At 42.9% G+C, this 27,329-nt stretch overlaps 1 protein-coding gene across 3 annotated transcripts in view; it reads left to right on the top strand.

The window, feature by feature from the left end:
* The window catches only part of PCLO (piccolo presynaptic cytomatrix protein), a 210,169-nt gene that overhangs the window by 163,342 nt on the left and 19,498 nt on the right, over positions 1-27,329 (top strand). Inside the window, exons 14-22 of one of the 3 annotated variants that reach the window (XM_033148342.1) lie at positions 795-925; positions 2,595-2,621; positions 5,338-5,431; positions 9,114-9,185; positions 10,165-10,345; positions 12,100-12,294; positions 13,569-13,643; positions 19,162-19,312; positions 23,301-23,368. In XM_033148342.1, the coding sequence (XP_033004233.1) occupies positions 795-925; positions 2,595-2,621; positions 5,338-5,431; positions 9,114-9,185; positions 10,165-10,345; positions 12,100-12,294; positions 13,569-13,643; positions 19,162-19,312; positions 23,301-23,368 (994 nt within the window). Of the gene's footprint in view, positions 1-794; positions 926-2,594; positions 2,622-5,337; positions 5,432-9,113; positions 9,186-10,164; positions 10,346-12,099; positions 12,295-13,463; positions 13,644-19,161; positions 19,313-23,300; positions 23,369-27,329 lie in introns of all 3 variants that reach the window. The other 2 variants (XM_033148341.1, XM_033148343.1) reach the window with 2 other exon arrangements.

Below are 27,329 nucleotides of genomic sequence, written 5' to 3'. Positions count from 1 at the left end.
TTCTTTTCTGTCTGCTCAATAGAAATAATTTTCTCCTTAAGCATCAATATACAGTATCTTAAGCACCAATAAATCTCTGCCCGACTCTCAGCTTCTTGAAAGCAGAATAAATATAGGAAGAGAAGATTAGGAGTTCTAGAGATGCAAAGAGATGCTTGGTAAACTCTCAGTACAGAAAAACAAACAAACAAACAATATACTGTAGATTGATATGACATAGCACCCCTAAATGGATGAATGCTTACATTTACCAGAAAATTCTAAGATTTTAGGAGGATCTTTTAAAAAAAATGCTGCACATACAAACACATTACTGTTACAGGTGGGTAGCCGTGTTGGTCTGCCATAGTCAAAACAAAATAGAAAATTCTTTCCAGTAGCACCTTATAGACCAACTGAGTTTGTTCTTGGTATGAGCTTTCGTGTGCATGCACACTTCTTCAGATATGAATGCACACTTCTTCAGATATGCATGCACACGAAAGCTCATACCAAGAACAAACTCAGTTGGTCTATAAGGTGCTACTGGAAAGAATTTTCTATTTTGTTTAAACACATTACTGTCTACTTTAGAAATTTTTTAGGGGACTATGCTTCTATTCTCTTTCTCTTTAGAGGAAGATTAAATCGTCTGCTTGAAACAAACTTCTTATGAGGTTCATTTAGGAAAGCTATGAAGATGCGTTATTGAATTTTGGTGTTGGAGAACGTTAAAAAGTAAACTGTAGTAATAGATATTACTTTGAAATGACATTATTTGGGAAATGATTAATGGCAACCAATGTTATGCTTAGCTTCAAATCAACTATGACAAGCACCTTGGCAATTTGATAATTCACATTCTTCAAGCAAGAAACCTTGTTCCCCGTGACAACAACGGCTATTCGGACCCTTTTGTCAAAGTTTATCTTCTACCAGGAAGAGGGTAAGTGGAGGGGTGGGTGGTTACAACTGCTAACAGCTGTTAACACAACAGGTTTCCCATTGTTGACCTCCAAGAGCTCCATTTCTTACCAGCTAATCTGAACACTCATTTCATGTGGGTCTCACTGTCACCCTCTGCAAACTACAAGAAGGCTGGTGGGCAAATTGTATTTTAGGGAAGCTTGTTCACCCACAGTTTGCTCATCTCTGGAGACCCAGCCAGATGGGCGGGGTACAAATAATAAATTATTATTATTATCTTCTCAGGTATCTGCCTTATGCTGAGTCTGACCATTGGTTCATCTGGCTCAGTGTTGTGTACACAACAGCAGCTCTCCCAAGATTTTGGGCAGGAGTCTCTCCCAAACCTTAGAGGTTTTTGTTGATTAAGACATATATAAATCTTGTCAAATAATTAAATGAACACTGGCGCTGTGGGTTAAACCACAGAGCCTAGGGCTTGCTGATCAGTAGGTCGGCGGTTCGAATCCCTGCGATAGAGTGAGCTCCCGTTGCTCGTCCCAGTTCCTGCCAACCTAGCAGTTCCAAAGCACGTCAAAGTGCAAGTAGATAAATAGGTACCGCTCTGGCGGAGAGGTAAACGGCGTTTCCGTGCGCTGCTCTGGTTCGCCAGAAGTGGCTTAGTCATGCTGGCCACATGACCCAGAAGCTGTACGCAGGCTCCCTCGGGCAGTAAAGTGAGACGAGCGCCGCAACCCCAGAGTCGGACACGACTGGACCTAATGGTCAGGGGTCCCTTTACCTTTACCTTTTACCTGGAGTTGCAAGGGATTGAACCTGGGCCTTTTACAGGTAAGCATGGCTCTGCCGCTGAGCCACAGTCGTTCATTTTCTCCTAGAGAAGCCCATGGGAACATGGAAAACATTTAAATATAGTCAGGACTGTGAAGGAAAAGACATAACAAATATTTCAGAAATTTTATGTTAGATGTATCTTCCGTATTCAGTTGTCACTAATGATTATACCCTAGCTGAAGAAATGCTCAAATGTGTTACCAGATGATTTGAATGAACTCACCAGCTCCATTCAAACAAAGATAAACTGTGATTTAGCGTATGAGGATGAGCAAGAATAAACCTTGGGCTTTAGCAGTACCCACCCTCCCTTCTGAGGGAAGGAAGTTTAGATCTTCTGTTTGTGGTTTTCCAGAAACCACAGCTTCCCATTATGTCTGAATATGGTGCATTGTGGCTTGTCCAAGCCATTGTTAGTTAATCCAAACTAGGATCAAACCATGATTTAATATTATGGTTTGTAAACTCTTCGTGGTTTGAACAACCTACAGTTCTCCATCTACGATTTGTACCAGGAATTAAAGCTTTAAACTTCCTCCACTCTTGTGCAAAGAAAGGAAAGAGAAAAGTGTCAGTGGGAGCCCAAGGATTGTACCTGCTTGTCCATTTAATGTTACAATGATGCTTTAGCCTTATGTCTGAACCATCTAGTCTGATAGTAACTATCTCTGATTACTTTTCCATGTTGAACTGCCTAGAGTGTTTAATGTTTCTATTTCTCATGATATATACACCCATCATTTCTTGTTTGCATTAAATGCTCTAAATATCTTCTCTCCCCTGTTTTCTCTCTTCTTCTGCTTCCTGTTTGTTCCCGTCATTCTTCAACACATTGTTGACCTGGGGCCTTGCAGCCAAGTCATGGTAGTCCAGAATGCAAGGTAGAGTACATTATTATTCACTGATTCTCTGGTTATTCTAAGCACGAAATACCTAATACCCTGGGCATGCAACTATCGTTTCCTAGAATTTCAGGGGCCTATGAAGTAGCTGACATTTGCTGCTCGTGTTTAGTGCAGGTTAAATTTCTAAAACAGACAATTGTTATGGAAACAAGCAACAAGCAATTGTCCAGTAGCTTCATGGTTCAGTGGGTAGGGAGTGGAACCAGTGGTTTCATTGTTATTGTTAAGGATTGGAGATGGTGACCCTTCTTTTGATACGTGAGGAAGTAGTCATCTGAGGACTTGTCTTACATGTATTTTATTGAAATTTCTGTAGGAGAGAATGCTGAAAATTATGAATTCACCTGGTGGTGTTTTTATTTTTCCTGGGGGGAGAGAGAAGAATTAATCTTATCAAAACTTTTTGGGCTCCTTTTGACGTGCTCCAGATGTTTCACCTGAGAATAAATTTTCTCAAAATGTTACTTTAGGGGGAACCCAATGGCAGTCTAGAGGTATAGCATCTAGACCAAGGGAAGTAATAGTACCACTGTATTCTGCTCTGGTCAGACCTCACCTGGAATACTGTGTCCAGTTCTGGGCACCACAGTTCAAGAAGGATACTGACAAGCTGGAACGTGTCCAGAGGAGGGCAACCAAAATGGTCAAAGGCCTGGAAACGATGCCTTATGAGGAACGGCTTAGGGAGCTGGGTATGTTTAGCCTGGAGAAGAGAAGGTTAAGGGGTGATATGATAGCCATGTTCAAATATATCAAAGGATGTCATACAGAGGAGGGAGAAAGGTTGTTTTCTGCTGCTCCAGAGAAGCGGACACGGAGCAATGGATTCAAACTACAAGAAAGAAGATTCCACCTAAACATTAGGAAGAACTTCCTGACAGTAAGAGCTGTTGGACAGTGCAATTTGCTGCAAAGGAGTGTGGTGGAGTCTCCTTCTTTGGAGGTCTTTAAGCGGAGGCTTGACAGCCATCTGTCAGGAATGCTTTGATGGTGTTTCCTGCTTGGCAGGGGGTTGGACTGGATGGCCCTTGTGGTCTCTTCCAACTCTAGGATTCTAGGTGGGCAGAACCAACTGTGAAAAATGTTACTAGTCTTGTTGGAGATTTTATGTTAGCTTTCATTTGCTTTTGCAGCACCTCTTAAAACCCACTTTTTCTGATATGAATATTGCTCAATGCAGCATACAGATCTCTTTAATTATCAGTCACTGCAATCCATTATATACTTGTTACCAGATGTCAAAAGTCTGCCTACCGGGGAGTTCTCACTTTAAAATTGTACAGTGCCTTAAACATAGCTTTTAATTCTCTCTGGGATTTGCTTGATATTTTCTTGTTCCTGCTTTTAATGTATTCATCTCACTGCTAATTAAATTATGCTTCTTTAAGGCGGATAGTGGTTGGAATGTCATATGCTACATTTGAACAGACACTGGTTGCATTGGGGACACCATTTGGCTGTAATTGCCAACCGTATAAATCCAGTGAGGTGCCACCACCAGCATAACCACTCCAAATGCTTATTTTTTTTCTCCTCTCTGTGCAATAATGCTCTTAAAGAGAATGCTATTTCTGGAGCAGAGCTGTTTTATCAGAATTCGCTGTTTTGGGCAAATGAAGGAAGACAAGTCAGCTTTAGAACTATGAAATTTTTCCAGTGCTAACCTTAAAGGGCAGTCGTGTGAAAACAACGAAGTTCTGCAAAAGATATGTAGCATCTCTCTTAAAATCTGACTTTGGTGATTTTGGGGCAGCAAGGGGGTGGATCTGTAACCATTCAGCTTTCCTCAAAATGATATCTGATTAGATTATGTGGTCGTGAAATGCAGCTTGTGGTCTAGAACCATCATCTTGTTTTGTTTTGTTTTCCAATCTGTCACTTTATTGTTTAAAATCATACACATCATACAAAAAAACACACACATCACATATATTCACATATTTACACATAACTACTTACATACTTTTACATCAAACATAACTGCTTACATAAATAACAACTATCCACACTTATACACTTATATCACCATCATCTTGTAATGGTAAAGGATGCCATCGGTTTTGTAGCCCCAGCCTTCAGAAAACACAACACAATAAAATACATTGTAAATCAAATGATTCAGCAAAACCTCTGAAATGCTCTATAGAAGAAGGAGCTTTGAAGCCCGCTTTGAAGGATCAATATTAAATTAGTGTTTCTTTCATTAACAGGATGGAGCTTGCATCACAGCTTCCCTTTCATGTTTTTTTAGGGATGACTCTCCTATGATTAAAGACGAGAAAATAATACAGAGAATTAAACCCATCTCGGCTTGATAGCCGCAAGGAAGTTGTTCAAGAAAACCAATACATCACTTATTTACTCTTAGAATGAGAAAAGTCTGTTGTAAACAAACAGGAGCAATTTGTAAATGCAACCAAGATATTTGTGTTGTTGTCAGTTACAGGCAAGAGAGGTTGGGAGGTTTCTTAGTAGACAGGCTGCAAATTCAAAAGTTTTCTTTTAAAGACTGAATTGGGAGATTGTTCAGCAGAAGATTATCATTTACAGCAGATCAACTGGCATTATTCTGTGTCAGCCTGAATGATTGGTTTATTTCTTTTTATCAGTTGCACTGAAATTGTTTCTGCCTTGGAGCAGGTGGAGACAAGTGTAAGTAATGACATGTTTTGTTCTTTTGTTTCCACTTCAGTGTCGAGAACAAGAGGAGGACTAAATATGTGCAGAAAAGCTTGAATCCTGAATGGAACCAGACAGTCATTTATAAAAATATATCCATGGAGCAGGTAGGTGACTGTAAGAGATATTGCATTGCAGGTGTGGTCTAATTCTGCTCCTGACTGCTCTCTAATGATGCCCTGCACTTCTAAGAGTCTGTCTGTACTGAACTAGTTACAGGTGGGTAGCCATGTTGGTCTGCCATAGTCAAAACAAAATCAAAAATTATTTCCAGTAGCACATTAGAGACCAACTGAGTTTGTTCCTGGTATGAGCTTTCGTGTGCATACCATTTATCCTGGTATCTGAAGAAGTGTGCATGCACACGAAAGCTCATACCAGGAACAAACTCAGTTGGTCTCTAAGGTGCTACTGGAAAGAATTTTTGATTTTGTTTTGTACTGAACTATTTCAACTTTGCCTGCCAGACTCCCCTGACCATATGAACTTCCCTGATTTCCGTTGCTTAAAAGAAACATCCCAGCCTTTGCTGCTATCTCCACCCTCATCTCAGGTCTGTTTGCTTAGCTAGCCACTAACATGCCTCTCTATAAAGGGAAAAGATCTCTGCCAGCCACTGGCAGTTCAGGCCCTGTTATGTACTGAGTTGAATAGGATCCAGAATGCAGCAGTCTGATTGGTCCGCAGGAGCCACCCAATCCAGCTCCAGGTGGAAGTGAATCCACAACCCGATTGGCATACAGGAGTATCCCGGAATTAGCCAATCACGTGGGGCCCATTGTGTAAATAGTGGATATAAAGCAAACGTTTTGGGGGAACTGCATTCCTCACTACTATGAGCTGAATAAACAGCATGAAATTCACACTTGACTCTGGGTATATTTCAGGCCCTATGAGTGTGTAAGTGAAATTTAGATTCTTCCCCCCAAGGTGCATCACTTTACACTTACATGGAGTTGCATTTGTCATTTTACTGCCCATTCACTCCCTTTGAAGAGATTTATTTGGAGCTCTTCACAATCCCATTTTGTTTTAAGCTCTTTGAACAATTAGATGCTCTCAGCAAACTTTGTTACCTCGCCGGTCACCCATAATGCTAAATCATTTATGAACAAGTTAAAAAACACGGGCACCTTGGGAAATTCTGCTTTCTATATCTCTCCATTGGCAGAAGTCTCCACTAACTGTAATCTCTGCTTCCTGTTACTGAGCTAGTTACTGATCCCCAGTAGCACGTCTCCTCCTATTCCATGACTGCTAGGCTTACTCAGGAGTCTTTGGTGAGATACTCTGTCAAAAGCTTTTTTGAAAGTCTAAGTGCATAACGTCAACTGAATCATCTCCTATCTGTACACTTGCTGACACTTGCAAAAAACCTGTTATAGGTTATGTAATAGACAGGACGTAGCCTTCCAGAAGCCATGCTGGTTCTGCTTCAGCAAGACTTGTTCTTATGTGCTTGGTAATTTTATCTCTAGCATTTTTCCCCCACCAGTTTTCCTAGAATAGACGTTAAGCCAATTGGCCTGCAATTTCCAGTTTTAAAATGCACTTTGTTTCCATGCCGGTGTTTTAGCTCCCTCCCTAGACCATGTAAAAGTGGTTTGCACCCGACAGTGGTTATGGTTCAATGACAGAAGTGAAAGGCTGTTTTCTTGGATTTCTGTCCTTCCCAGTACAATATGAATGTGCCTAATAATAATAATAATAATAATAGGTTCAATCATAGCTTATTGTTTGGAGGAAAAAGTCTGAGGGACACTTCATTGTATTACGGCTCCAAATTTTCAATTAATTTAATGGTTAGATTAGTCAACAAAAGGTTCTACTGATTAATCAGCGGGGGCAAATTCTAATTAGTGAAACAAAGCAAGCATACTTTTTATTTTGGAACCATCTGCTGTAGTTCTGGTGTGTTACCTGCAAGAGGTAATGAAAAAGAAAATACTGAGATGGCCTTCTAATGAGTGGTCATGTTCCAATTTGTAAATGATCTCATGGTACTTTCCATATTTCATGAAGCCATCTGTGCTGAAAGTTTGGTAATATAGAAATATATTTAAATATGGAGGCTTAATGAGTAGAAAGGGAAACCATTTGAACTTTCTAAATTGCTTTAGAGCCCTGAAATTTACCCACAGTTCTTGATCAAAGGGTGTATGGTGTGGTTTTAGTTGGAGGAAGCTGTCAAAAGTTGGGATTTGAAGCCAATCTAATTTCTGTTGAGGTGATAAACTTACAGCTGGACTGTACCTGCCACTTCAGACTGCAGGTGTCAGCTCACAGGACTGGATGCTTCTCCATACCCACAACAGCAAAATCAAACAAACAAACCTCCTACATAGGAAACTAAAGGAGAAGGGTTCAAATTTAGCCTTCTCTATATTTTGATGCGGCGGATAATCAAGTCATGTGAGCTGCTTTCTGTGGTCTGAATAAGGGATGTAAGGAAGCAGCGATTTCTGCCCCATCCTGTGTTCATTGCAGCCAGCGCTGTTTCTCTTCCACAGTAAGCTTTCTACATCTCCATCCAGACCAAGGTGAGATCTTATCAAAGCTGAAGGACACATCTGAGCAGGCAGAAACACATGGAGTGCAGAGCCAGGCCAATGACGAGGGTGGCCTGGAGAGACTTCCAAGGGCCAGGTAGAGAAGTCTGAGGAGTCACATTCGGCTCCCAGACTTGAGGGCCACCACCTCTGAACTACTGGTTTCTTTCCCCACCCTCTGTGCCCACCTACTGTTGGATAAAACTAGGACCTGGCTTGCTCCAGCAGGCAGAACGTGGAAAGGGGCAGTCTGGAGTTTGGGCAGCTACAGACCCTTCTTGTGCCTTGGACTGTTCAAAGAGACTTTGGGTATAGGTCAGAGGTGGGAAACCTGTGGCCCTCCAGAGATTGCTGGACTTCAATTAGCTCCAGCCAGAATAGCGCATGTTACAAGACTCCCCAGTTTGTGTGGATTTCTAAGCAAAAGTGTGGTACAATTTTCCTCACCGTTTCACAGGACAATAGAGATGGCTGGTTCAACACATAATTATGTGCAACATGTTAAGTTACCTCTTGACAAACAGTTGGCTACGTGGACCCATCATTTTGTTTGAGCTTGAGGTACTAGGAGCGTCCAAGAGGTCTCATCTTTAGTCTATTGAATAGTGGTGTATGTGGTTGGAAACATCTGAGACATTCGTTGAAGCCGTGTTTGTGCAAAGACTGAATCCCAATTGCTACCTTTTTGGCATATACTATATTATGCAGGTTCGCTTTGAATGTGCACAGCCTTCGGATGAAACTCTGCAGCCTAATAGCTGTTGATATGCTTGTCCTCAAACCTAAGATAAAGGAGGAGGGAGAAGATCTGAAAAGCACTCTTTGAAATTATTCAGCCATGTCTCCCTGTGAATACCAATGCATTTTGACTTTGCCCAGAACACAGTAAAATCTACTCACTGGTGCCTAGCACTGAGGGAAGACGTATAGATGCTATCAACTTTTTAAAAGTCACACTGTGGGCTTTGTATTGGGAGCACAGCCGAGCTGGGCAAAATAACTGCTCCAAGCTTGCATAGAATCTCGGCCGAGCTCATCTGTCTTGATATCAACTTTCAGCTTCACCCGAAATGAATTTTCTGAGTTCAAGGTTGATGGGAGGACAATAATTGCCTGGCTGTCATATTGAAAAAGAACAGGGGGTGCCGGGCAGATGGCAACAAGCAAAGCGTGCTTTATGGATCGGGTGCCAGATTCATGAAGGAGATTGAAATTAATTATCTTTTGATATTAACTGCAGCTAAAGAAGAAGACCCTGGAAGTTACTGTCTGGGACTATGATAGATTCTCCTCCAACGACTTCCTGGGTGAGGTGTGTATCCCTTATTTCTTGCTTCACTGCCTTCCTTCGCCTGACATAGTAGTCAACTAAGAGTAGACTCATATAATGCATTTTTCATCCAGATGAGTAATTCTGATGTTCCTTGGGTGCATTTTTCTATGGAGAAAGGTGGGAAATCACAGGTATAACCAGCAGCAATGGCTATGGCATTTCTCCAGATGCTGCCATTGTGGGAAACTGATGCTGACTCAACTCAGTTCAGACATCATGATAAACCATAGTTAAGGAAGCTTACCTATGGTATAGTGGTGTGGTGTCTGAATTAACAAACTATGGTCTGTGACTCGCTGATAAACGAACTATGGTTTCATGTGGTTTGGCAAATCATGGTTTGCGCTAACCCTGGTTTAATTCACAAACTATGGTTGCAACTACTATTCCTTTTCCAGAGGCTGCTGCACCATGAATGTGGGAGTGAAATTACAAAGCTGAGTGCTGGCAGGATGGGAAACAGAAACTGAAAAGCTCTTGGGGTGCATCTACCGCACAAATATAAATCACTCATAAAGCACTTTTGCTGTTTTAGCATTCACAGGAGAACCTTGGGCATCAGGAGTTTATTGAGGTCTAGAGGACTTAAAATCTCCAAGGTTTAAGTTTGTGGTGTGGATGCATATAGTTGCCTCAAAATAGAAACATGTCTTTTTACTTACAGTATTCTGTAAAACACCATGTGCAATAATATTGATGATGACAACAGATATGGAAACATTAGAAAGAAAGGAACGATTGAAATTATTTTAGCCCTCAGTCTTTTTTTATTTTGTTTTTAAATGTCTCTGTTATTATATACAGGTAGCATGCATATATAATTTTGGGATCCTGTTTAGCATTCTCCACTGTTTCTACTGGAGAAACTCTTGAGCTAACGCACACATTAGCCAGATCAGAATCAGACATTGTAAGGTGTTCAGTAACAAAATAATTTGCTCTCTGTATCCTCACATAGGTATTAATTGAGCTTTCTAGTGCCTCTCAGTTGGACAATACTCCTCGGTGGTACACTCTGAAGGAGCAGAGTGAAAGCATTGACCATGGAAAATCCCATTCTGGACAGAACAGCCAGCAGTCCCCCAAACCGTCTGTCATCAAAAGCAGAAGTCATGGGATTTTCCCTGACCCATCAAAGGGTAGGAAATATTTTATCTGTGTGTGCATTAGGGTTATAACTTTTTTACACCTTCATGTAAATTTTTTTTGCCTAAAAACAAAGTAATGAACTGTTATTTCCAAATCTTTTTTGTGGGGGGAAGTCACCCCAAAATTGATACATCAGTTTTTGTATATGTAACTGTATAATGTATTATGTGATATGCACAACATGTATTCCCTATTTTCAAAAAGGGAAAAAGAGAGGACCCAAACAATTACCGCCCAGTCAGCCTCTAGGAAAGATTCTAGAGCAGATCATTAAGCAAACGGTCTGTGAACACCTAGAAAGGAACGCTGTGATCACTAAAAGTCAGCATGGATTTCTGAAAAATAAGTCACGTCAGACCAATCTGATCTCATTTTTTGACAGAATTACAAGCCTGGTAGATGAAGGGAACGCTGTGGATGTAGCCTATCTTGATTTCAGCAAGGCCTTCGACAAGGTGCCCCATGATATTCTCGTAAAGAAGCTGGTATAATGCAGGCTAGACAATGCTACCATTCAGTGGATTTGTAACTGGCTGACTGACCGAACCCAAAGGGTACTCATTAACGGCTCCTCTTCATCCTGGAGAGAAGTGACTAGTGAGGTGCCACAGGGTCCTGTCTTGGGTCCAGTCTTATTCAACATCTTTATCAATGACTTGGATGATGGGCTTGAGGGCATCCTGCTCAAGTTTGCAGATGACACCAAATTGGGAGGGGTGGCTAATACCCCATAGGACAGGATCACACTTCAAAATGACCTTAACAGATTAGAGAACTGGGCCAAAGCAAACAAGATGAATTTTAACAGGGAGAAATGTAAAGTACTACACTTGGGCAAAAAAAAAAAAAAAATGAAAGGCACAAATACAGGATGGGTGACACCTAGCTTGAGAGCAGTACATGTGAAAAGGATCTAGGAGTCTTGGTAGACCACAAACTTGACATGAGTCAACAGTGTGTTGCAGCAGCTAAAAAAGCCAATGCAATTCTGGGCTGCATCAATAGGAGTATAGCATCTAGATCAAGGGAGGTAATAGTACCACTATATTCTGCTCTGGTCAAACCTCACCTGGAACACTGTGTGCAGTTCTGGGCACCACAGTTCAAGAAGGATACTGACAAGCTGGAACGTGTCCTGAAGAGGGCAACCAAAACGGTCAAAGGCCTGGAAACGATGCCTTATGAGGAACGGCTTAGGGAGCTGGGTATGTTTAGCCTGGAGAAGAGAAGGTTAAGGTGTAATATGATAGCCATGTTCAAATATATAAAAGGATGTCATATACAGGAGGGAGAAAGGTTGTTTTCTGCTGCTCACGGGGCAATGGATTCAAACTACAAGAAAGAAGATTCCACTTATACATTAGGAAGAACTTCCTGGCAGTAAGAGCTGTTTGACAGTAGAATTTGCTGCCAAGGAGTGTGGTGGTGTCTCCTTCTTTGGGGGTCTTTAAGCGGAGGCTTGACAGCCATCTGTCAGGAATTCTTTGATGGTGTTTCCTGCTCGGCAGGGGGTTGGACTGGATGGTCCTTGTGGTCTCTTCCAACTCTAGGATTCTATGTATTATAATACAGGAAAAAAACATAACTTGCAATTCTTCTAATACTTGTATAATGTTTTGTACATTGTACTTCGCTTCTTATTGCTTAGAATAAATAGAGGTTGAAGTTTGTCTTTGTTTCTGCTGCAAGCACCATAAAGTTCCTGTATCTCTTTGATAACCATTATATTTCCCCTGCCTACCAGATATGCAGGTGCCCACCATTGAGAAGTCCCACAGCAGTCCAGGAAGCTCCAAATCTTCTTCTGAAGGACACCTGCGCTCTCATGGGCCATCGCGGAGCCAAAGCAAAACCAGCGTTACTCAAACGCACCTTGAAGATGCTGGGGCAGCCATCGCCGCTGCTGAAGCAGCTGTCCAACAGCTCCGCCTTCAACCAAGTAAAAGACGCAAATAAAATTCCTCAGCATGGCAGCTTAATGTTCAACTGTTGCCTTCCTCCCCACCCCCCCCTCCTTCGCTTCCCACTCCCCAAACTCTTTCCCTGCTGGGCTTTTCTTTCTGCTCTTAGCACAATGTGTGTTCCACCTGTTCAGTATTCTCTCCGTGTGTGTGTGTGTCTGTGTGTAGATCCATATAAATATAATATATTCCTCCTATTTAGAATTCCTCTTTTATTTGCAAAGAATGCAGTGGAACTGGCTGTTTCTCTACTGGTGTCTCCATTTGTCCACTGTTTGTCCACATCTTGTGGTAAAACTCTGTTGTGTGCTGTTGCTTTGGTGCCACTAAATGCCTCAACCGTAATTCAAACTTCATAGATTTGGTTTCCAGCCTCCCAAGTAGGAACCTGCAGTTTAGCAAGGAACACAGATTACTAACAATAGGAAGCAAATGAGAAAGAAAGAGACGTATTGGGCAATGTCACCCTTTGTGGCTCAAAGACCTTAAGAATTTCATAAGCCTTTCCTGGGAAAAGGTCGTTCAGTGCTGGTAAATGTTGACAGTTTTAATCTTTTGACAGGATTATTTGAAGCAACAGATGTTTAGTTAGGTCAATAGCATTATTGTAGAGCACAAAAATTAACATATAGATAATTACTGAGGAAATATTGGTAACGTTAACAGGCATATCATTACCTCTGCTAGGGTGACATTATATAGGGGTGGGTTTGATTTTTGTTGTTGTTCTTCATCTGAAGTGAGGTTGTACAATTGCAACTTTTACATACCCCGCTCCCTTCACAGAATTACAGGTTGAGGCTTTAGTCACCTGCAAATTAATATAATCCAACTGTGGCGTCATTGTGTTTGTTTGTCTCCATGATTATTTGGTGCGCCATATAATCAGCCTTGCGTATTGCAGAAAGCAGAAAATAAATTTCCCTCCATCTTCTTCTTCATTGTTGTTAATGAAAAAGAAACAGCCAGTTTAATTACCCTTTAATGCTGTGCATGTGGTGTCTCTTTGGTGTCTTGAAGACACTTTGCCTATTTAAATCGAGAAGAGAGAAAACCCCCCACTTGTGTTTGCATGACTAACATTTAAGCTGGTTCCATCTGAGGATACATACTCTGGGTTTCCATTCCACCTACACTGCCACAGCAGCACATAAAAGCGGTCAGTCTAATCATGCAAGGAAGCAGCACAGACACAGCATAGCAGGAGTCCTCCCCATTCAAAGAACTCAGTCTGACAATCTGCCTTCACCAGCCAGTGACAACAAAGACCAAAGCCAACTAGCCCTCAGGAAAGTGATGTCTGATGGACCGGCCAAGCCTGAAGGAGGTGAGCCCAAAGACATGGCCAAGAAGTCAGCTTTAACCAAATGCCTTCTTGCCATGCCTGCTAATTCATCCTTACGCATTGAACTTATCTCTCCAGCCCTCTCTGCGGTATTCAGGTCTTACAGCTAAGGTGCAAACCCCATTTTGAAAGACTGTGCCGAGTCCAAATTGTAGAGCGTTCTGAGGCAGGGAAACTCCGGCAGCACACAGAAATGGGGCTAACTGGGCTCACACTGCCTGCTAAATGGCATGCGTTTAACTGCTTAAGCGTGATTAAACCATTCTTTTTATTTGAGTAAAGACTAGCATGGCACACTGGGATTTCAACTTGGATACAGCACTGGTTGTTGTTATCATTTGTATGTCTAGTGTGTTTTCAGCTGTGAAAAATCCACTTTAGGGATAATGAAAGTTCACAGCAAGAAAGGATACTGACAAGCTGCAACGTGTCCAGAGGAGGGCAACCAAAATGGTCAAAGGCCTGGAAACGATGCCTTATGAGGAATGGCTTAGGGAGCTGGGTATGTTTAGCCTGGAGAAGAGAAGGTTAAGGGGTGATATGATAGCCATGTTCAAATATATAAAAGGATGTCATATAGAGGAGGGAGAAAGGTTGTTTTCTGCTGCTCCAGAGAAGCGGACACAGAGCAATGGATTCAAACTACAAGAAAGAAGATTCCACCTCAACATTAGGAAGAACTTCCTGACAGTAAGAGCTGTTCGACAGTGGAATTTGCTACCAAGGAGTGTGGTGGAGTCTCCTTCTTTGGAGGTCTTTAAGCGGAGGCTTGACAGCCATCTGTCAGGAATGCTCTGATGGTGTTTCCTGCTTGGCAGGGGGTTGGACTGGGTGGCCCTTGTGGTCTCTTCCAACTCTAGGATTCTATGAAAGGAGGAAGAGGAGGAGGAGGAGGAGGAGGAGGAGGAGGAGGAGGAGGAGGAGGAGGAGGAGGAGGAGAAGAAGAAGAAGAAGAAGAAGAAGAAGAAGAAGAAGAAGAAGAAGAAGAAGAAGAAGAAGAGATGATCTTACTGACATTACACATAAAGCTGTACAGTGGTACCTCGCAAGATGAATGCCTTGCGCAACGAAAAACTCGCTAGACAAAAGGGTTTTGCAGTTTTTTTAGGTGACTCACAAGACGAATTTTTATATTGTCGTGCTTCGCAAGACGAAAACTTTTTGTGATTTTTTCCCCCGCACAATGCATTCCTATGGGAAACCGTGCTTCGCAAACAAAAATTTCGCAATACGAAACAACTTGCGGAATGAATTAATTTCGTCTTGTGAGGCACCACTGTATCTACATTCAAAAGTCTTCTAGTTTGTCTCAGAAGGAGTCATGGTCCTTAGATTTTGGAATATGTTTAGGACAAAATGCTCCTTGGTTGTAAACTGTGAAAACAATAGTCTTCATTCCCTGGAGGCTCCTGGACGGCAGTCCTGGCATGAAGAAGAGAGATCTGCAAGTTGTAGGAGCCACCCCTTACCAGGACTGCCCTCTAGGAACCCCGGGAATAGAAATTCACAGTAAGAATTTCCATATCTCTCACGTTCATTGCTCTGAGAACCATTTCAGACATAGGAAGGAGAAGAAGCACTGTTACATGCTCCCTTAGCTCTTCTCAGTCATGTCTGAAGGGGAGGTTTTACATCTCCTTACCGCAGGAATAGAATGATCTCTGAAATAGGAGATACAATTCCCCGTTGGACATGACAGAGAAATTTGGGTGACGAAAACATGACCAGAGTTTAAACTAGGGGGTGGCCATAGGCATGCCAAGCATAGCTGCTCCCACCGCAGCCTTCTTGTGCTGATCAGGAGGGGCTGAAGGAGACTTGTCAGTGCAGTCGAGTGATCATGCTTGCAAGCACCCCTGGGGCCCAAAACCCTGCATTATGAGGGTTCCTAGTGGTCGGGAAGCTTGTGTGCCCAGCCCAATGTGCTTACAAGGCCTCTTCAGACCTTTCTACTCATGAGAAGTGCATGAGAAGTTCAGGGGTGCGATGTGTGTGCCCAGCTTGTATGGGGACATTTTGGGTAGAGGCACTGTGTATGTGCCTACTCCCCCTCCCCACTGATCCACATTCAATCTTTCTCCCACTGGTGGCTCCTATGGTGTGGCTGCAGTCACCTTGGGGGGCTGGAATGGTTATGGGAGTCTAGTCTTAGTTTCCAGCTGAAGCAGTGCATTCAAAGATAGCATCTCCTTGGTGATCATTAAGAAAAGAAGGCCAGGGCTTCCCAACCAGCTATTTTAGCAACCCAAGTTACTTCTGCTTGGAAGATGGAGAGAGGCTGACTCTGCAAAGGATTCTGAATGGCTGGCTCTCTCTAGGCAAACACTCTTTGGGCTACCAAACTCAACAAACACAAGCTCTGGATACAAAAGCAGTTTCGAAGTCACAGAAAATCATTTCTTTTGAATAGATCTTTCGGTGTTGTCCTTAACCAACTGTGGAAGAGCATCATTGGCCTCTAATGCATTGATTTATTGATTTTAACAAATGAAGCCAGCCTTGTCTTTTTATTTTAGGTCAGGACCCTTTGGGGGGAGGGGTATCATTGTCAACTAAAGTCTGGTCCCCAAGCTACTTCTCACAAGGCGAATTTACCACGTCAGTTTCATGTGGTGAACATTCTGTTTGACTGACCCTACATATGATGAGAGAGTGCATTTTCCATGGCAGGAACCCACCCAAAACAATCATGTGACCTGATATCATAAATACTAGCTCTCACCATGTGAGGTTCATTTAAACCAAAAATTCACGACGTGAAACTGGTGCATTAAAATTACAGAGGAAGAGTCCAGAGGTGGTATGAGAATCAGGCATAAGAAAGTGATTTTGTAGGCAACGTGGCTGTAGATAAGCGGGTTCTTGAGCTCATGCTTGAAGTTGGAAATACGACTTTTCTAAATTGCATGAGAAACCGACACAGCTAGGGAAGTTGTCCCACTGCAGAAGTTGCAACTGAGTACATAAGAAACCAGCACACGCCATGTGAAGACCAAGGGGCGGTACAGTGGCTGAAGGGGTTTCCCAGCAGTCCATTTGTCCCTTAACATTGTCCCTCTATGAAAGTAATGCCTGAATAGGCCCTGAAAGTGATTTCTCAAAGACTTTCCAGTCAGCTTCATGGCAGCATGGGGATTTGAACACAGGTCTTCTCTGTCCGCTAAATCAACTGTCTCAAGGTTACCTCACTGGCAATGGAGCACAGAAAGAGTCCCTTTTTGTACTTCCTTGCATTTTGGGGAGTTTCAGTTTTCCTACTTCTATGCTCTAGCCCTGCATATAGATTGTTGTTTGTTTGTTTGTGTTTGTTTGTTTGTGGGTTTTTTTGGGTTTTTTTGGGTACTGAATTGCTTTTAGCGCAACCATTAAGACTGTGCAGGGACTGGGAGAGGGGAAGCTCATATCAATTTGATCCTTTGCTGTTCAGAGCTATTTCAAAAAACCAGGGCCTCTCTGGCATATTCAGTCATTGCTTTGCAAGAACCCTTCATACTGTAAATAAATTTGCTGCTCAATAAACCTTCTTTGTAATAGGCTTCTCAGTACCTAATTCCCCAAAAAATTAAGTGGGCTTTGTCACCGCCCAAAAAGAAACAATTTTCAGAGAGCCCAACCCATTATTCAGTCTGCAGACATCAATAATCTCTAGCTGTCGCTGGGCTCTGCTTCTTTCTGTTTGAGAGCTGTCACATTTCAGTGCTCTTGCTTTCTCTAGGCACTCTCCCACCTTTCTAAGGTGACAAGCAATTTCATGAAATTGCTCAGATGCTTTATCTGAAAACTCCCATTTGGCAAATGTATTGGGCTGTGACCTGAACCTTTGGAGCATATGGAAACAAGTTGTTTGCAGAGCTTTGGAGCATCATGGCCCTAACCTGTGATACACTATCATAAACTTATAAGCCATAGGCTGGAGCACATTTTTTTAAAGAAACAACAACAGCAACCCACAACACATATACATATATTAATCAATGTATATTTTCTAGATAGCGCAATATCTGTTTCAGTTTTTAGTGGCGTTGTATTGTCCTGGGCAGTGGTGTTGCTCAGATGTACACTGCTGCAGTTAATCACTGACAAAAATTATTTTGTATGGCGTTGCAGCTTCACATATTTCTCAATTTGCCCCAAATGTGAAAGGTTAACAAGCACGGAGACATCAAAATAAGGAATGAATATAAATTTGTGCGTGGGTGAGGGAAATTCTCCAATATTTTTGTTGGGGTTTTGTGAACTCAGCATGGCTAGACTGGTATTGTTTCCTTTGGTCAATATTTGGAATAAAACAGAGACTGTAACATGTTCTAAGCTTTTAACTTGCAGTTGAGAAATATATTCAAGTAGTTATGTGGTGTCTAGAAAATATGTTGCCTGTGTAGTATTTGTGCTCCTGATTCAGCATTTTTTTTTGTGTGTGTGTGTGTGTTTTCCCCTTTTTACTGTGTACACTTTCTCAAAAGGCCTTCAATAGTGTGACATTTGAGCTGATGGCCAGAATTAGTAAGGATTAATTCTACAATGTCATTGCTATTGCTAGATGAATATTGTTTCAATTTTCAAACCCTTGTGAGGAAATCAAAATTGTATATTCCAGTTACCGTATTCTTCGCTCCATAGGGCGCACCGGACCATAGGGCGCACCTCATTTTTAGAGGAGGAAACAAGAAAAAAAAAATTTCTGGTTTTCCTCCTCTAAAAGCCCTGTTTTTTTGAGGATCAGCTAAAAGTTTTGCAGCTTTTTTGCAAAGGGAAAAGCCCTGGTTTTTTGAGGATCAGCTAAATGTTTTGAAGCTTTTTTGCAAAGGGAAAAGCCCTGGTTTTTTGAGGATCAGCTAAAAGTTTTGCAGCTTTTTTTGCAAAGGGAAAAGCCAAGTTTTTTAGGATCAGCTAAAAGTTTTGCAGTTTTTTTGCAAAGGGGGAAAAGCAAAGCTCCTTTTGCAAAGGAGGAAAAGCCAAGAGGAAAAGCTCTGTTTTTATGGGGTTCAACTCACATTCTGCAGCTTCTAAAGGAAAGGGAGCCTTTTCTACAGTTTCCAGACAGATAATCTAATCAGCCAGTCACATGTCACTGGGGAAACAAACAACCTCCCTCTGCAGCACATTCAACAAAGGAGGGCGGGGCTGAAAGGGATCCGGGGACTCTTATCTCTCTCCCGATCTCTTGCTGATCAGCTGCTGAGCGGGGTCCTTTCAACACCCCCTTTTCTCTTTGTAAAATAAAAAGCATGATCCTCTTTTGGCCCCTGGGCAATTCAGCTCCAGGAACCACCATTCGCTCCATAAGACGCACAGATATTTCCCTTTACTTTTTAGGAGGAAAAAAGTGTGTCTTATGGAGCGAAAAAATACGGTATAAATTAGGCTTGATGTGTATTGTCGGAACCTATTTAGAGCAACATCTTGTTCTTACTTCACACGACCGCTAGGTGCTACTTGTATTGCTGACACTGATGTCTCTCTAGACTGTTTGGTAATCCTTCATTTCTACCCTGTACAGCAAGACCTACGAACCAACGACCAGGAGAAAGTTCAGTCTCCTCCACTGGTTCATCCGCCAGTACCTTTGGCAGCGGATACAGCATGGACAGTGAAGGAAGCAGCAGCAGTACCAACACTGCGGACACCAATCTGTTTCCCATTCCGAGAATGTAAGAATTTCTTTTAAAATGTAATAAGTTGTTGTTTTTACTAGCCATGGAAAGACGAATGAGAGGTTCCTACTTTAACCCTCAAGGAACTGCCATATGTCCTCCCCTGCTCCCAACACATGTGCAACATCATTGCATGCATGTGCGTGCTAAACAGCACACTGGTGGGATTAAAGCTGTATTTCCACTGGACACGGTATTTTAAACTTTTGTAGATCCCCCCCCCCCCAGAATATAGTCATCAAACCAATGAAAACTAGAGCAGGGATAATGCTATCTTTTTAAAAGAAAAGAAATCAGCCACCATAGCAGGTGTCACAGCAAATGTTATCTAGACACATGCCAATCTAGAATTCTGACAAAGATTTGTTGAAACAGAAGGGTACTAGCTAGGAGCATGCAACAACCACAAGATTCAGTTCGGACTCCTAAAGCACTTGGGAGGCTGCCCAGTTTGGCTTGGGATCTAAATGCCAAGTCCACCTAGGGGGCAAAATGAAGCTTCTCTTCCCCCCCCCAATTCACTATGAGAGAGCCAGTGTGGTGTAGTGGTTAAGAGCGGCAGACTCGTAATCCGGGGGACCGGGTTCGCTTCCCCGCTCCTCCACATGCAGCTGCTGGGTGACCTTGGGCTAGTCACACTTCTCTGAAGTCTCTCAGCCCCACTCGCCTCACAGAGTGTTTGTTGTGGGGGAGGAAGGGAAAGGAGAATGTGAGCCGCTTTGAGACTCCTTCGGGTAGTGATAAAGCGGGATATCAAATCCAAACTCTTCTTCTTCTTCTTCTACTATTGGGAATTTTTGAAATGGCTATAACTCCCCCCCCCCGTTTCATTGAAATGGTTGAAGTTTTCAGGCATAATAGTCCACCTCAAGTGGACTAAGCCTGCAAAATTGCATGCAGATACAAATAGGTTCAGAGTTTTTTGGCCTTGGCACATTTTAAAGTTTGATTTCTTTGTTGTTTGGTTTTAGAATGACACCTGAGCAGGGGACTCCGGGGTTGGGGGAGGGGGAACCTATGAGGAAAGCTGCCATTCCTCTAAGTTATACTGAACCCAAGGTATTAATGCAGAATAGAGGGGGGGGGGAATTATACATTTTTAAGTAAAATACGTGTAGGTTTTACAAACAACAAACCAGCCCACCACTTTTGAAAATGACCTAATTCTGATACTGTTGGGAGTGGCGCCCTTTCAGGGTGAGGCAGGGATAGTGGCAAGGAGATAGACAAATCCTTGGGTATGCCAAGGATAGGAGGGGGTCTCTGCCAGGATGAAGGTGAAGGAGAAGAAAGATAAAGAAGGGGGTGGAGCTAGCCACCCTCCCCATTTCCCCCTGAAAAACTAGCTAACAACTGAAAATATTATGCTGATTAAATGTATGAATAAGCCAGTAACTGACAAAGCCGCCCAGAGTGGCTGAGGAAACTCGGCCAAATGGGCGGGGTATAAATAAATTATTATTATTATTATTATTGTTATTGTTATTATTATTATTATTCTGCTCATGCAAATTTCCTTCTCAACTGACTCATCATTATTGATCATAGGAAATGCCAAGTGATTAATCAACCGACTAATCAGTATTTGGGGACCACAATAAGTGGCAAGGCTTTATTTCGTTCCCAAGGCAACATGTTTGAGGGCTCAGAAGCAGGACTGTGGAGTAAACTATGGCCACTGAAAGTATTGACGGCTTGTGAGACAAGGGTAGAATACGTTGCAGTTTTTCTCCTCCCTGCTCTCCCAGTTTAGATAATCTTGCAAAAGCCTTTCTCTTCTATGGCCCATTTCACGTTTCATAGTAAAATCATAGTTAATGGTTTGCTATGAACCAACTATGATCCCTAGCTTAGCATTACGTCCAAACCATGCATTGTGGTTTGTTTCATTCAAACAAACCTTGGTTTATTGGGGGCACAACAAACTGTAATCCCTGGTTTAGATATTGTAGTCTGTAGATATTGCAGTGAGTAGAACAGACTAGGAAGGTATGATGGTGACAGACCATTAACTACTGCTCAATGTGACAAATGAACAAGGTCTATGCGTCTGTTTTACGTACCAGTGAAGAATAGCAAACTTCCTGCTCTAGCGATTCCATTTTGTTATAAAGAACTGGCTCGTAACCTTATGTTCTAAAGTCCATAAAAGGAATAAAGTCAAAACTTGGCCCCAGGAGATTGTATTTCAGAAGCACTTATATGCATTAAGTCTTCCTTGATTTGCTATAGGACAGCAGTGCTTTTCAGTAGAAGATAAAAAGAAATCATCCATCTTATTCTTTTAAGTTTCCTCCTCAGTAGCTCTAGTAGAAAAGTCAATTCATGCTGCAAATTTCCATATGATTAAGTATTTATATTTAATCTCTCTGCCTGTAGATAAAAACAAATTATTCCCTGAAGTCAAATAAAAAAAGTTTTAATCATATTTTTCAACTTTAGGCCTGTAATTATTTTATACTAATCCCTACTAATATAATACAGCTTCGGGAAGTGCTTGAGGATGAATGTTTTAAAATATTGAAAGTAAGTTCCTCCAGGAAGGCTCACACACTGATTGGAGCTGAAAATTGATCAGGTAATTCCATATGATGATATATGGTTGACCAAAACATCCTGGTTATTAGTGAAATCCAAGACAGCAAATGTTTATACAGAATTTGTGAGACCGTCTCTTCCCATATGAATGGACCCAGACTGTGTGATCATCATCTGAAGCCCTCCTTTGTGTGCCTCCACCACGAGAGGTCCGGAGGCTGGCCACACAAGAATGGGCCTTTTCTGTGGTGAGTCTCCGTTTATAGAATACTCTTCACAGAGTGGCTCACCTGGCACCGCCATTATATATCTTTAGGCACCGGGCAAAAACTTTCCTCTATAACCAGGCCTTTGGCCCTTTAGAAGTAGGTGAGATGTTTTTAATATATTTCTTTTTCCTCTTGGTTTTTTATGAATCTATGTGGGGTGGAGTCACCTGTCTGTTTGTTGGGTTGTAAGTCACTTTGGGTTTGCCCTGGGCAAAATAAAGCGGCTAACCAATTTAATAAATAAAAATAATAATAATAATAATAATTAACAAATAGGGTGACACTGCTCTACCCAGAACTACTCCAATGGCATCAGCTTCAGATGTTTGCCCAATATCAATTATCCTTCGATTTACACATAAGTGAGAAGGTACAGTGAATATCTGGCCAATTGTTCCTGATTGAGCACAGACAAAGGCGCAGCTAACACATGAAGAATTTGCATAGTGCCCTGTGATCAGGGGCGATGAAGCAGCTTCCTCTGCTGCTGCTGGAGAAGTGGTGCCAGGATCAGTGCTGATTTCCGGTGAGATCTTGCTGAAATCTCACCAGAAACCAGAGGAGGCATGGCGGGGAAGGGCAGCACTTCCTGTTTCACCTCGCATGGAAAAACGAGGTGTGCCGTCCCTGCATGTGAAGGCCTCTGCCCCACGTAAACAACATTCCTGCATGTCTTAAACAGTCCATGAGCTACTTGTGGCCAGCACTTGAGCAGACATCAAGCCAGGCCCACACCTCCCAACAGAATGCAGGATGTGAGATATCCCTGTGCGACAATCCCTTCACCTGGCATCTGTTTTTCCTAGCGTTAAAAGAATCCGGCTGCAACCAGAGGATCTCTTCCAAGTGTGAAAGCGTGCTTCATGTGGCAAATTGTGCAACAGCTTGCACATCTACTTTTGGAAATGAACAAGCAGGTGGAGATGAGGGGTTGCCTCTGCTGGTAGCCGCTGCCTTTTCTCAAATTTTAAAACCATTATGGGTTGTGAATTCCAATAAGCGAACATTTCATATTGAGTCAACCTGTAAACATTTTTATTCATCACTATGTTTCAAAAAAAATATTATTTGTTAAATTTGTATACCGCCCTATCCCCATAGATCTCAGGGTGGTATGTTGCATCATTTGACAGTAAAGGCTTTTTTTTTAATAGCTGCTCAACTGTATTTTTCAACAGAGGAAAGATGAGCCAGAATGGGCAAGAACCAGTGAAGCAAACAGGAATGGGATTAATGGAGGCTGAAGGTAAACTGAATATTGTCAACTTTAGAACGATACATTTTAAAAGTTCATAGAAAACTATCTGTTGGTTTTTATTTTCCATACTGAAGCACCTAAACACACACACACACACACACACACACACACTACACATTAAGGTAGTTTCCAGATGTTGCTGTGAAGAGTGACATTAGGGAGAATTACAAATCTCCGAAAAAGACTGTAGTTTATTAAAAAGGTGCTTCCTGTTGTGAGAATTTTACACCAGCATCACCAAAAACCGAATCGACCTCTTTTTGCACAGGGCAAGCTGACCTCTTCATCAGTAAGACCTCACCCCAGGAGTGGTTTCTTAATCGTGGTTGAGGGCAATATTAGAAAGCGCAATAAAATGTTGACAACTGGCTTCTTTGCAAATATAACTATGCAGAGATTATAGTGCACAGACAATTGTTTAAGGTGTATACTTCCACTTGCAATCATCTAATATATGTATAAAATATATATGCAGCCGTTTGTAACACAATGGCTACAAAGATGAAGCCAAAGTTCTGTGGTGAGACGTGGGTAGTAAATAACACGGTGTCAGCTTTTGAATTATTATTCCTGTAGGCATATTTGATTTATTTTAACCCTGCAGAGCTAATGATGCTTAAAATCATTGGTTCAGCGAACCAGGGAGACATAGAGGAAAGCAATCAGTGTACATGGGGAAATAATGTGCATCAAGCTTGTTCATTCTCACCTTCCTAAGCACAAGCAAGATCTTAGTTGCTCCAAGGACTAAAATGGGGTTTGGAATGAATGTCAACAGTTAGTGCGGCAGTCTCTCCCGGATTTGTTTACTCTCTCTTAAAGAAAACCTAACACCTCATCAGTGCATATATTACCATAAGGCGCAGAAGTGAATGCATGCAACTCATGAAGGATGGGCCATTCCTCGTTGCGCACACTACAGTTTGCCTCATGCTGGTGGCAAGGTGTCTAGAAAGCTTTGGGCAGCCTAATATGGGATGAAGGTTCTCACAGACCCTACCCAAACCTCCACTGATTTCCACAAAACTGGCATCAATGGTGGTCATGGTGGCTGTCAGTCTCCCTCTTTGCTGGAGGACAACGTGGAAACAACAACAAGGAGGGTAGACTGCTGCCCTGGAGTGCCTGGCTTCTGATTCAGAGTTAGACCGGTACCCCCAAGTGCTTGGCTGTGGGTCAGATTCACATGGTGTTGATGGTGGTAATTTTTTGCATTTTTCCTACTTTTCGGGGGCTGTTTTTGCAGCTTTTCACAGTTTTGATCAATTTATTTATTTTCTGGCGCCACACAGATATTATTTGAAATATAAGTGACATGCCTCCTGAGTCGTTCTTTCCTTCCACCCTCTTTGGCTTTGCATGCAACGATCACTGAGATCGTTGAATACTCTGAATTTGCAGTCACTTCCTCCACACACTGGGATGGTCCCGAGACAGAGCTCTATAGGTTTTTGCTACATGGTTGTTATTGTTACCTGAGTTGTCCCTATAGCATCCACCTGGTAAGCCCCAACCATGTTGTAATGTAAATGTTAACACAACGCACCTTAAACTAAGCTTTAGAGCAGGGGTCGGCAAACTAAGTCCCAGGGGCCGGATCAGGCCCAATTGCCTTCAGGATCCGGCCCGCGGACTGTCCGTGGATCGGCGTGGCGATTCTGTTCGTTCGGGCTGCGCCATATTTTTCCCCCTGCGCCATTCCATTCCCCCCGCTCCCTCACACACACTGCGGCGGCGTCTCCTCCCTCCCTCCTCCTGGCTTCTCCCTGCCCTGCCTAGAGGAGGAAGGGGGCTGGGCTGAGAGCTGGCTGAGCGCCATTTTAAACAGGCCCTCTCCGGAGCCAACCCTTTGGCACCGCTCATCTTCCCTCCGCCACTGCCCTGGTGCTCCTGTGGGCCAGAGAGCAGAGCGGACGAGCTACCTCTGCCTACTCACGAGAAGTAGCAGCCCCCGGGAAGGTAAGCACAACGGCTGGGGCTGGGGGGAGGACTACTTGCCCCCGTTGCTTCTTCTTCCAGCTCCCCCCCCCCCCCCGGTGCTGCTTCTCCAGCCCGCCACAAGGTCTGAGGGACAGTGGGCCGGTCCGCGGCTAAAAAAAATTGCCGACCCCTGCTTTAGAGTCTCCAAAGGAATTTATACTTCATGAATTTCTCCTGTGACATACTGTTGCTTGTTTGCACAGAGTCCATTATGTTAGAGAAATTGTCATAGATCTTTCCCTAATGTTGAGAACACGGATATGCTCTTACCTGGTTTTCATGCTGGAAATGTTCCATTCTGTTCTTCATCTCTATGCTGATTATTGTTGCTTGACCTTATCCCCGGACATGCAAAGAATCCTGTGCACTACTCAAACTCTGACTCTACACCCCCTTAGACCGCTGGTTGGCAAGCCACGTCAGCATCTATGCTATCTACTGTCTCTGCAATTAACCAGATATATAACAAAAAGATCCAATTTCTCTTTAAATGATGGCCTGCTCTGTGAGTATCATTTTAATCAATATAACATAGTTACTGACCATATGAGCGCTGATCTGAGGGAAATGGATATTGAGCCAAGATTTTGCAGAGAAAACTGGCCACCTTGAATTCCCTAACAGCAGACGCTGTAATGGCAATTGAATATCTATTTTTAGCTTTAGTCTTCAAAGTCATGTCCAAAAGTGCAGGAGGCTGGAGATTGCAAAAAAACCATTGAAAGTCCTTATAAATCAATAAACCGTGTTCTTTGCAACAGCAGGAAACAACTCCTGTGGAGCCCCATTGTACCTCCGGCAGGTGGCCTGAGTAAAAATAAACCAATACTGTATACCCTGAAGTGCCCAAAGTGGGATTTCTTCTGGGTAAACGCAGATAGGATCAGGCGATATGACAAACGGCTTCCTCTTGCCCCACTGCTTTCCCTTGGGGGAAACCGTCCTTGACCACTCAGTCGGAGCAAAAGGCCATTCGGGTTTCCCCTGGAAGGCCATTTTTTCTGCTCTATCGCTAAGGAGCAGGATTTCCCTTTGCAAAGTAGCAGGGCAAGCAGAAATCTGCTGCGCCCCATGCGTTGTAGGCAAGGCACAGGCGGAAGTGTGAACAAGCCCAAAGCCCTTCGGCACTAAAATGAGTGTGCGGAGGAGCCAAAGGAGTCCGAAGAGCAGGTGTACCCATCCTCTGTGCTGATGCTTCCACAGCCCATTGCTGTTCCGTCATGTTTATGTTTCTACTGGACAGGTTACTAGTTTTTAGATTTGCTCATGGTTTGGGAGAAATGACATCACAGCTTCTAGATCAGTAACATTGGGGGTGGGGTTAAGATACCTGGCAAAGGGAATGGGGATTGTCCACAAATATATCCACAAATTTTGTACTTTACCTAATGGTTAATCTGGCCCTGATCTTAACTTTTTACAAAAGTTGTGTAGTGCATTTTTAGGAAACAGAGGCATACATATTTTTTGGGGGGGGGAGTGGGTGTGCTCTATCTCACTGCTTCATAGCTGCATAAAAAATATTTCTCATTTATCATAAAGGTATGTTTGCTGCAGCCTTGTGCAGGGTCTCGTCTTCTGTCTAGGACTCTTGATAGTCTGAGATTAGGTAAAGGTAAAGGTAAAGGGACCCCTGACCATTAGGTCCAGTCACGGACAACTCTGGGGTTGCGGTGCTCATCTCGCTTTACTGGCCAAGGGAGCCGGCGTACAGCTTCCGGGTCATGTGGCCAGCATGACTAAGCCGCTTGTGGCGAACCAGAGCAGCACACAGAAACACCGTTTACCTTCCCACTGGAGCGGTACCTATTTATCTACTTGCACTTTGACGTGCTTTCGAACTGCTAGGTTGGCAGAAGCTGGGACGGAGCAACAGGAGCTCACCCCGTCGCGGGGATTTGAACCGCCAGCCTTCTGATCGGCAAGCCCTAGGCTCTGTGGTTTAACCCACAGCACCACCCGTGTCTGA

The sequence above is a fragment of the Lacerta agilis genome, chromosome 5 (genome assembly GCF_009819535.1).
Source record: "Lacerta agilis isolate rLacAgi1 chromosome 5, rLacAgi1.pri, whole genome shotgun sequence".
In the NCBI taxonomy this organism is placed as follows: domain Eukaryota; kingdom Metazoa; phylum Chordata; class Lepidosauria; order Squamata; family Lacertidae; genus Lacerta; species Lacerta agilis.
This window is presented reverse-complemented; position numbering and strand designations above follow the sequence as displayed.